At 50.5% G+C, this 10,384-nt stretch overlaps 1 protein-coding gene across 1 annotated transcript; it reads left to right on the forward strand.

Annotated features, from left to right (window-relative positions):
* The first annotated feature begins 7,093 nt into the window (after positions 1-7,093).
* Positions 7,094-9,364, forward strand: EIF1 (eukaryotic translation initiation factor 1). The gene is made up of 4 exons (XM_006155983.3): positions 7,094-7,239; positions 7,925-8,088; positions 8,226-8,327; positions 8,887-9,364. Exons 1-4 carry the CDS (start codon positions 7,209-7,211, stop codon positions 8,929-8,931), a joined length of 342 nt encoding a protein of 113 aa, XP_006156045.1. The 5' UTR covers positions 7,094-7,208; the 3' UTR covers positions 8,932-9,364.
* Positions 9,365-10,384: the final 1,020 nt, after the last annotated feature.

Consider the following 10,384-nt stretch of genomic DNA (forward strand, 5'->3'; position numbering starts at 1 on the left):
CATTGCCGTAACTGCGTGTTCCCCCCCCCCTTTTTTTTTGAGAGGTTTTTGCTATAGGGAACGTACACTCGCCAGAAAGACAGAGACAGAGAGACGGAAAGCAAAAAATCATCTCCCAGGGGAGATGGCCACGCTGCAATACCTTCTCTTCCATTCTCCTCTAGGGATCTTGGGCACGCATGCACACACAACCAGTCCCACCAGGTCTAAGACTCGAACCGCAGTCGACTACATGGGAGGCCAGCAGTGTAGCCATTATGCCAACTGCTGGTCCCGAGAACCCCAAGTTGATCTTGCAGATCCAGATCAGAGCTGCAGTAGGCCAGGGCTTCCCTCCTCTTCCAGGTGGTCAGACTAGCAGCCTTCCTTCCCCGGGACCCCTCGTAAGCATCGAGGGAGAGGGGCACTAGCTCAGTCATCTACACTCCAGGGTGGTAGGCCTCAAACAAGGGATACGAGAAATGTCACATTACTTGAATTTACTTTCTTTTGCTTTTTTTATTTTGAATCATTTATTTAGGGGCCAGCAGGTGGCATGGAGATTAAGGCTCTGGACTCCCACATGGCTGACTGTAGTTCTAGTCCCAGACCTGGTGGCTTGCTTTCTCACTTTCCCTTTATCTCTCTCTGGTCAAATTAAAAAATAATCATAAATAAAATAAATTATTTAATTATTATTTTATTTTTTAAATTTGCTACAGGGAATGTGTGCTCACCAGAGAGAGAGAGAGAGAAAAAGTGAGGAAACAAGTCACCAGATCCAGGACTCACACCATGGTAAGCCATGTGGAAGCCCAGTGCCTTAATACCAGGCCATTTAATACCCCAGTAGGCTGTTTTGAGTTGTTGTTGTTTTGGAGAGGTTTTTGCTACAGGGCATGTGCGCTCGCCAGAAAGACAGAGAGATAGAAAGCGAGAAATCACCCCCTGGGGGGATGGCCACGCCACAATCCCTTCCCCTCCATTCTCCTCTCAGGATCTTGGGCACGCACGCACATGCGCCCAGCGTGAGTTTAAGCCACCGGGTCCAGGACTTAAACTGCGGTTGACTACATGGGAGTTCAGCGACATAGCCTTTACGCTAACTGCTGGTTCCTAGGCTGGGTTTTTTTGTTTGTTTGTTTGTTTGGTTTTTTTTTTTGAGAGGTTTTCGCTATAGGGCACGTGCGCTCGCCAGACAGACAGAGAGAGACATAGAGACAGAAAGCAAGAAATCACACACACCCCCAGAGGGGATGGTCACGCCGCAATCCTTTTTCCTCCCTTCTCCTCTCGGGAGCTTGGGCACGCACGCACACAAGCCTGGCGTGAGTTTTAAGCCACCAGGTCCAGGACACAAACCTCGGTCAACTACGTGGGAGTCCAGCGACATAGCCATTACGCTAACTGCTGGTTCCTGTCCCTAGGATGTTTTAAAATACCATGTGAGGTATGACAGGCTCCAGCCCGCCCCAGGATTCTCTTGGTCATGGGATCTTCACTTAGCACCAGAGCTACCTGAAGGCCCCTTGGACCGGGCTGTCTTCTGCCCTGGCTTCCGTGGAGATGCCTATTCCCCCAGAGGATGCAACCTCAATCCTGCCTCTCTGTGCCATGTCTGGGACCCTGGGAAATTGTACAGAGACTGAGAGTCCCAGCATGTCCCATGCTGCCAGGTTTTTGTTGTAGCCAAGATCACCATGGAGAGGCACCTCTCCCCTCGCGCCCCCACTCTAAGGGCATTGCTCCTATCCCACCCCTCTCAGAGGCACCCTCTCCCTGCCCCTTTGGAAACTGGCATAATCTTTTAATGATTTCGCAGCTTTAAACGTTCTATCCTCTCACACACATTGTCCTCTGTAAGTCCCCTCAACAGCCTGAGAGAAGCGTATTGTCATCCCTGCTGTATGGTGGAGAAAAGGAAGGCTGGGAGAGGCTGAGTCACTGGGTAGGAGGAGGTGGAGGCAGGCTCAGATTCGGATCCTCCAGAGCCTGAGCTTGGTATCCTGCAGGAACAGCACTTCAAACAAGGGGGACAATCATGAAGACACCAGTCTCAACAGTGGGCACAGATGCCCCTTCCAGACAAGTTCACCCGAGATCCACATAATTCCACAAGCTCCCACATGGAAGAGTGGACACCAGCAGCCCCTTCTAGAAAAGGCTCCCAACCTAGGAGCGCAGAGCTTTGGACTTCAGACCTGAGGAGAAATCACCCAGCCCTTCTTTTAGGGGGTATCAAACTGAAGCCCTGGGAGGTGAACCAGGTCACCCAGAAGGCTGGTGGCAAGGGGAGAACCAGGTCTCCCCTTTCACTGTCACCTGCCACAGACCTGCCCTCTCACCTGCATCCTACCCAGGGCAAAGTGTAGGGGGAGGGCAGTCCCTGTTTACAGTGCAGTGAGGTCAGGTCTGGCATGAGCTGGGCGCCAGGCACAGGTAGCAGCCCCGGCTAGCCAGGTCCCTGCAAGAGGAGCTGGGCAGTGTGGCTTAGCGAAGGCCAGCCCTCTCTGCCCCATGCCAGGAGGCCGGGTCCAGCAGCTCTCTCTGGAGCCAAGGATCAGATGTCTAAAGGTGTTTTTCTCAACTCACTGCTCCAGGAGGTGACACAGGTGACAGTGTGGAGACGGGGTTGGCCATCCTAGAAACCGAGCACCCACAATGTGTGTCCACATGTCCACTCACCTACCTCGTGTACGGAGCAGAGATCGGCATGACCCTGAGCGTCCAGCCCAGCAAGGGAGACACGCAAGAGACAGGTCAGAGTCGAGGGCACGTGACCTGTGCAGCCCACACAGCGCCCCGCACTCAGGGGCTTGGGTTAATGCCCTGCTATCACTGTCTTGAAATTCTTCACTGGTTTTGAACAAAGGTCCTCACATTTTCATTTCGTACCGGACCTAGCAAATCGCAGAGCCAGTCCAGGGCACAGATAAGCAAAAGGCAAAGTGATGAATGACAGAATATGACCCGGGGGTGGGGGCACAGGGAATGGCTCCAAGCTCAGCCCTCTCAGAACGGATAATCCCAGCTGAGCCCTGACGGAGAGTGGGAGACACCGAATGAGGAGGAAGGAAGGACACTCCAAGCCGAGGCAGGAGCTTACACCATCACCCTGAAATAAGAAAATCCAGGTGCTTCACAGAACTACTGGGGCATAGGATGTGGGAGCTGTGACACGCCACAAGGCTGAAGAAGGGACTAGGACCAAGGGTAGCCAATAACGTCAAGACTTTGCGTAAAGCTCCTATAACAGCGGAGTGTAGCTCAAGGACAAATAAACCAACGGAACAGAACAGAGACTCCAGAAACCAACCCACGTGTATTTGGAGTCACTTCTTTTTTTGGCGGGGGGGGGGATTTTTGCCTTGGGGTGCATGCACTTGCCAGAGTGAGAGTGAGAGAGAGAGAGAGAGAGACGAGACAGTGAGAGAGAGAGTAAGAAATCCCCCCCCAGGGGGGTGGTCACACCACAATCCCTTCTCCTCCATTCTCCTCCCATGATCTTGGGCATGCACGCACACGTGCCCAGTGTGAGTTTCAAGCCAGCAGCTCTGGGACTCAAACCGTTGCTGGCCATGTGGGAGTCCAGCGATGTAACCGCTATGCCATCTGCTGGCCCCAGGAGACACAATTTTGATAGAAAGGCATGGCAAAACTGTGAGGGAAGGATGTATTATTCAATAAATAGTGCTGGGACCACTGTCTATCCATATAGGAAACATTTTTTACCTCTGTGTCACATCACACACTAGAATAAGCTCGAGGTAGTTCAGAGACTTCAACATGAAAAGCAAAGTTTCAAGACTTTCAAAAGAGAATACGTGCACCGGCAGGTGGTGTGGTGAGTAAGGTGCCGGACTCCCTCATAGCCCAATATGGTTGGGGTCCTGGACCCAGCAGCTTGAAAATCATGCCAGGTACATGTGTGTGCGTGCCCAAAATCCTGAGAAGACACTGGAGGAGAAGGGACTATAATGTGGCCATCTCCCTGAGGGTGTGATTTCTCACCTTCCCTCTCACTGCCTCTCTCTGGCGAGCACACGTTACCTATGATTAAAAACCTAAAAAATAACTAAAAAGATGTGCAGAATATCTTGATAAACTCTGGGCAGGCAAAAGATTTCTTTTAATACATGAACAAGGGCTGGCCCATAGCCCAGCAGTCAAGCTATGTAGAGAGGAGGCCAGCTCTCACATGGTCGACCAGGGGTTTGAACCCCAGTCCTAGTGCATGGGAATATATGCGGCACCAAGATCATGACAAGATGGAGGATCACAGTGTGACCAGGAACCTATGGGGGGTTCTCTCTCTCTCTCATATGCACATGCACCTTATAGCATTTTAATAAATAAAAGATACAGAAAAGATTATTTCCTAAAAGGAAATATATGATAAATTAGAACACATTGTGGGACCAGCAGATGGTATAATGGTTATGTTGCTGTACTCCCACGTAGTCCACTGCAGTTTGAGTCCCAGACTCAGCGACTTGAAGATCGCGAGAGAAGAATGGAGAAGGGACTGCAGCTTGGCCATCCCCCTGGGGAGTGATTTCTCACTTTCTATCTGACAAGCGCACATGCCCTGTATCAAAAATTTCTCTAAAACATACAACACACACACACAGTAATGTTAATTTTTTTTAACTTGCCAGAGAGTGTGTGTGCTTTCCAGAGACAGACAAAGAGAGACGGAACACCCATAATAGGGCATAGTCATGCCACAATCCCTTCTGCGTTTCTCTAGCCTGTCAGGATACTGGACACATACGTACACATCCCCAGCATGGCTTTTTTTCCCCCCCTTTTAAAAATTTGTTATGGGGTGTGTGTGTTCACTGGACAGAGACATAGAGAAAGTGAAAAAGCATCCCTAGGAGGAATGGACATGTTACAATCTCTTTTCCTCCACTCTCCTCTTGGGATCTGGGGCATGAACCCGCACATACCTGGCATGTTTTTCAGGCTGGTGGGTTGGAGACTTGAACAATGAGGTCAACCACATGGGATCCAGCCATCTTAACCACCACACCACCAGCTGGCCCCCAGCATGTTTTTCAAGCCACTGGGCCGGGATGCAAACTGCGGTTGGTCATGTGAATTCCAGCTCCCTAATCCAAAGCCACAGGGGCCAGCCCTGCAATTTTAATGTTAACAAAATATTGTGTGCACACAAGCATGGCCCTGCCTCCCTCACACCCTCTCCCTAAACCCTTTCCAGCAGAGCCATGTCTGGGAGTACAAAGGCTCCCAGGTTGACAAGTTGGGTCCTCACTTTCTCAGGGATAAGGTGACATAGCCAGGCCTGTGACTTCTAACACGGTTTTCCCCCTTCCTGATGTCAAGGAAGCCAAATTATGATTCAAAAGCTTGGTTAGTAAATGCAGAATCAAAACACAATTACCAAGTACATCAGGTTTTTTTCCACTTGGGTTTTTCTTTCTGGCAGGCTCTTGCCCTGCCCCACAGCCGTCTGCTTATACCCTCTAAATGTCAACAGGTATGTCACTCCTCAGAGGCCATCTCTGACCACCCCAACTGAAGGATGAGCCTGGCTGGCCCTGTCATTCTGTCACAGCACCCTGTTTATCTCTTTCTCGGCACATATCACAATCTGTCACTATCCTTTCTTTTTTTTTTTTCTTCTTCTTCTTCTTTTTTTTGGTTTTTGCATAGGGCACGGGAACTCGCCAGAGACAGAAAGAGGGAAAGTGAGAAATCTCCCCCCCACAGGGCGATGGCCACACCACAGTCCCTTCTCCTCCATTTTCCTCCCAAGATTTTGGGCACACACACACATGTACCCAGCATGATTTTCAAGCCACCAGTCCGAGACACAAACCGTGGTGGGCCACATGGAAATCCAGCACCTTAACTAGCAGGCCACCTGCTATCATCTTATTCCTTGTTTATTGTCTCTCCCACCAGCCTTCCACTCCAGGAGGGCAGTGACCTTAACTACTGGGGGCATCAAGTCACAGATTTTTTTTTTTTTTTTGCTGGGCTTGTGCAGTGCTTTTCCAAAAATTCAATGTGTTGGTAGTATTTTTAAATCAAGATGTTTTATAGGACCACCAGATTTCTCGATATCTGCATAAAGAGAGTCTAGAACAGTAGCTGGGGTGAGCCCCTCTAGTTCCTGCTCCAGCCCCACCTACCTCATTACATCACACTTGGCTGTCTGTACTCCCTTTATCTCACCTCCCTGCCCCTGGAGCCCTTTGAGTCGAAAGCCCCCAGTCTCTTGTCACCACTCTCTTTACCCCTGCAACTGAGAGTGTTTTGATAAACAGAAAGCAAGAAAGGCGGACTGTTTTGAGGGGGATATTTCATCTAAACCCTGGGAAGACTCTGCTCCACCTTATGTGGGACATAAAGGACACGCTCTGCTGTCCCCGAAACCAGTTACTCTCCCTTCAACTCACCTAGTGAGCTGGCAGTCTTTCCTTAGCTGGGTTCATCTAATCTAAATGAGCCTTTTGAGATTAAATTAACCCATTTTAAAAAGAGAGAAATCCAAATAACTTCGATGTCAAGGTTATTGTTTCCATTAAATATTTTTGCTAATAATCAAAAGTGCAGCCCTAAATCTTCCTGTGACTGAGTAGGATAGGCAAGTGGGTAGGTAGGTGGGTATGACACAGTGGGAATTTGTCGTTTAGGAGGCTCAGCATCCTCAAGCCCCTCTTCGGAGCGCCGATCTACCCCATTAAAAACCTCTCCTCGAGTAGATAGGTCTGCAACAGTGTCAAGAAGGTGGAATGTGCCAAAGGGCAGTGCGCAGGCGCGCTCGAAACCTCCGCTAGTTCCCTCGGCAGCCCAGTCCACCCGCACTGCGCAGGCGCTCACGCGGACCAAACTTTCCCTCCCCGGTCCCACCTCTCCCAGAGTCGAGAGGACGCCCTCGGTGCCGAGTTTCTGCGCAGGCGCCATCCCGCATCCCCGCCCCCGGGCCAATTGGAAGCGGCGGCGCCTGGGCGCTAGGGGCACGACGCCTTGGGTGGGGCCGGGACGTGGGTGCAGCGCGCTGGCGTCACAGGGGCGGCTATATAAGTGAATACAGGCACCGCCCCTCCGCCCCAGTCACTGAGCCGCCGCCGAGGACTCAGCAGCCTCCACCCTCGCGCCCCGCCCCCTCGCTTCCCGACGCTCCGTCCCCCCTGCCCGCCTTCTCCCGCCGCTGCCTTCCGCAGGCCGTTTCCACCGAGGAAAAGGAATCGTATCGTATGTCCGCTATCCAGAACCTCCACTCTTTCGGTAAGCTACGGGAAAGGTCGCGGGCCCGGGCAGGGGAGACGGCCTGAGAAGCTGCCAAGTGCTCCGGGCCATCGTAAGCTCGGGTGGAGGAAAGATGTCTAGGTTCGCGGGGTCAAGGCTTGCGCCCAGAGGTTGGTCCTTGAGAGCGACCGGAAGGAGCGGGCGGGAGGGCAGCCCTTGGGCGGGCCCGGCGTCTCAGTGGCGCATTTACTAATGGCTCCCGGACCTCATCGAGCCACACCCGCCCCCTCCCGCCACCCCTGCGTCACGTCCGATACGTCATCCGTCGTTGTCACGGCGCCGGGAGGGAAAGGCGGTGCCACTCCAAAGTGACAAATGCGCACGCCAATGGAAGTGGGAGGCTTGGCCCCGCCTCGGGAGCTCGGGTTCCGGTCGGTTGCATCAGCCGGGTGGGGCGCCTCCTGCCAGCTACAGCTCCTCGACACGTGATCGGCTTCCGAGGGAGGGAGGGCCTAGGGTAGGAGGGCCCGGGCTTTCTCTCTGCCTGGGGAGGCCGGCTGTCTTGGACTGACCTGTTCGTGGAGAGCCACCAAAGGACACATCCGACCTCACCCAAGCTTGACAATTTCGGTATTATTTTCTGCACGCGCAGGAGACCCAGTGGGACTGTGGCAGTGGCCTCTAAGCCACTGAACCTCTGAACGAACATAACCTTTCTTTCCAGACCCCTTTGCTGATGCAAGTAAGGGTGATGACCTGCTTCCTGCTGGCACTGAGGATTATATCCATATAAGAATTCAACAGAGAAACGGCAGGAAGACCCTTACTACTGTCCAAGGGATCGCTGATGATTACGATAAAAAGAAACTAGTGAAGGCGTTTAAGAAGGTAGGTCGTTAATGAGATCTTGAGGAAATGGCATTCAGTTCGTCCACCAGGGGGTGCTAACTGTTGTGTTATTGGCCGGAAGAGCCGGTTAAATGCATCAGTGCTATTGCTTGACCTCATTTTTGCTTCCTTTTCAGAAATTTGCCTGCAATGGTACTGTAATTGAGCATCCAGAATATGGAGAAGTAATTCAGCTCCAGGGTGACCAGCGCAAGAACATATGCCAGTTCCTTGTAGAGGTGAGTGCAGCCCCTTCGTCCTCTAGTGTCTTCACTGGCAAATATCCACTCCACCTAATCGGATTGCTGCCAGGGTGTGGAATTTTGTTAAGGCCAAACAGCAACAACACATGAGCTTTGAGATGTAGAGACAAATGTTTTTATGATTAGAAGGGACTTGTTTGCCTTGGGTTTATAAGAGCAAGATCTAGTTTGCTTATATAAATGAAAATTACACACAGACACATACTAAAGTAAGGCAGATATAGGGTTGGATTCAAAGGCCATGTGGTTAAAAGTGTTTGCTAAGTACTAAACAGCTATTAGATCCACTGTTCTTGATATAATTGAAGAGTTTCAGATGCCCAATTCCTATCTTGATACACCCTGATTGAGAACCTTGGAAGACGGAATTTTCAAGAAAGTTAGTTCCTGTTGTACTCACAGGAATTAAGGAGTTTCTTGGTTCGTGGGTTTCTCTTGTCCCGTGTAGTAGCAGGAAAACAGCATTGTTGCCATCAGAAGTGAAGGCTGTAGCTCCCTGACCGTCCTTTAAAACTCTGCCCTTTTCTCTTTGCAGATTGGACTGGCTAAGGACGATCAGCTGAAGGTTCATGGGTTTTAAGTGCTTGTGGCTCACTGAAGCTTAAGTGAGGATTTCCTTGCAATGAGTAGAATTCCCTTTCTGTCCCTTGTCACAAGTTTACAAACCTCACAGCTTGTATAATGTAACCATTTGGGGTCCGCTTTTAACTTGGACTAGTGTAACTCCTTCATGCAATAAACCGAAAAGAGCCATGCTGTCTAGTCTGGAAGTCCCTCATTTAAACAGAGGTCAAGGAGTAGGCGCCTGGCAGTGTCCAGCCTGAAACAGAGCAATAACGTGATGTTTCAGCCAAGTTCAGAGCCCCAAGACCACAGACAGCTATGTCTGGCCAGAAGCTCCTCGGCGCTCCCTCTGCCGTGTCCCCCACCCTAGAGAATGTCATCACCTGAACAGCCCTCCGTGCACCTGACAGGACAGGATGGGTAAGCCGCAGTGGCAGCTGTACCACTCGTAAACGATCACCTGGCGTCTTCAACGTGACCAGGCGAACAGAGCTTAGAGAGGCCACCTTCCCTCTAGTGAGATGACAGGACACCTGACATGCCATCGTGGTCTCTGACCAGATGTATTCTAGATAAAAGGATGTCCAAACACCACAATGTGAGGCCAACCTTCTGCCACAGTTAAACTTTTGACAAGGGAACACGTTTCCAACTGATGTCTCGGTCATGTAGCTAGCTCTAGAGCTTGCAACTTAACTAGCAGCAGCTGCCCAATGCCATGTGAAGTAACAAACTGGGTTTGGGTTTTTTCCTTCAGTTTTAATGTTATGTAATGTATTTAAACCCTTATTTAAATAAAAACTTGTTTTCAGAAACACTTGACTTGCAGGTTCTACTTTATATTGATTCAGTCTTGTGTATGTGAATGAACCACAAAAGGTGTGCTGTGAAGGCTGTCTTCACCCGCAGCCTCTCAGCAGGAGGGGGGCTGGGTAGAGAGACAGAAGGGCAGTTAGAAAAGAACAGTCTGTGGGCTTACAGCTCCTAGAGAAGGTACATAAGGGGTGCTTTTTCTAGCCAGTGGCTGCTGCAGTATTAAACAGGTTCAGTGACCAAAAGCAGTTCAGCTGGAATGTCATACTGGGAATCTCCCGAGAAAGGATAATGAATAAATGAGAATACCAAAGTCTGGATCCATTAATGTTATTAAAAAGGCAGAATACTGACTAAACACATGGATGTAGGTATTTAGTATTCTCAGCCCGTGTAACTAAAGGTCAGATGGGAAATCACCCTGGAACCAAGTGGGTTGAAAGCTGGTAAAAGGCTGAGCCAGTGGTAACTACCCTGAAACAATTTTTTTTTTTTTTGGAGAGACTTTTGCTGTAAGGGTGCATGTGCTCACCAGAAAGAGAAAGCCAGAAATCACCATGCCGAAATCCCTTTTCCATTCTCTTTTCGGGATTTTGGGCATGTACCCACATGGGCCTGGCTGGAGTTCAAGCCACTGGGTCCAGGACTCGAACCAC

Source organism: Tupaia chinensis, unplaced genomic scaffold (assembly GCF_000334495.1).
Source record: "Tupaia chinensis unplaced genomic scaffold, TupChi_1.0 Scaffold000477_1, whole genome shotgun sequence".
NCBI classification, from domain to species: domain Eukaryota; kingdom Metazoa; phylum Chordata; class Mammalia; order Scandentia; family Tupaiidae; genus Tupaia; species Tupaia belangeri.

Excerpts from the sequence above, each read along its gene's own strand:
- EIF1 (XM_006155983.3), top strand. The coding sequence starts at position 7,209 with ATGTCCGCTATCCAGAACCTCCACTCTTTCG. Across the intron at positions 7,240-7,924 it reads CCAGAACCTCCACTCTTTCG|ACCCCTTTGCTGATGCAAGT; the intron begins GTAAGCTACGGG and ends CTTTCTTTCCAG. Across the intron at positions 8,089-8,225 it reads TAGTGAAGGCGTTTAAGAAG|AAATTTGCCTGCAATGGTAC; the intron begins GTAGGTCGTTAA and ends CTTCCTTTTCAG.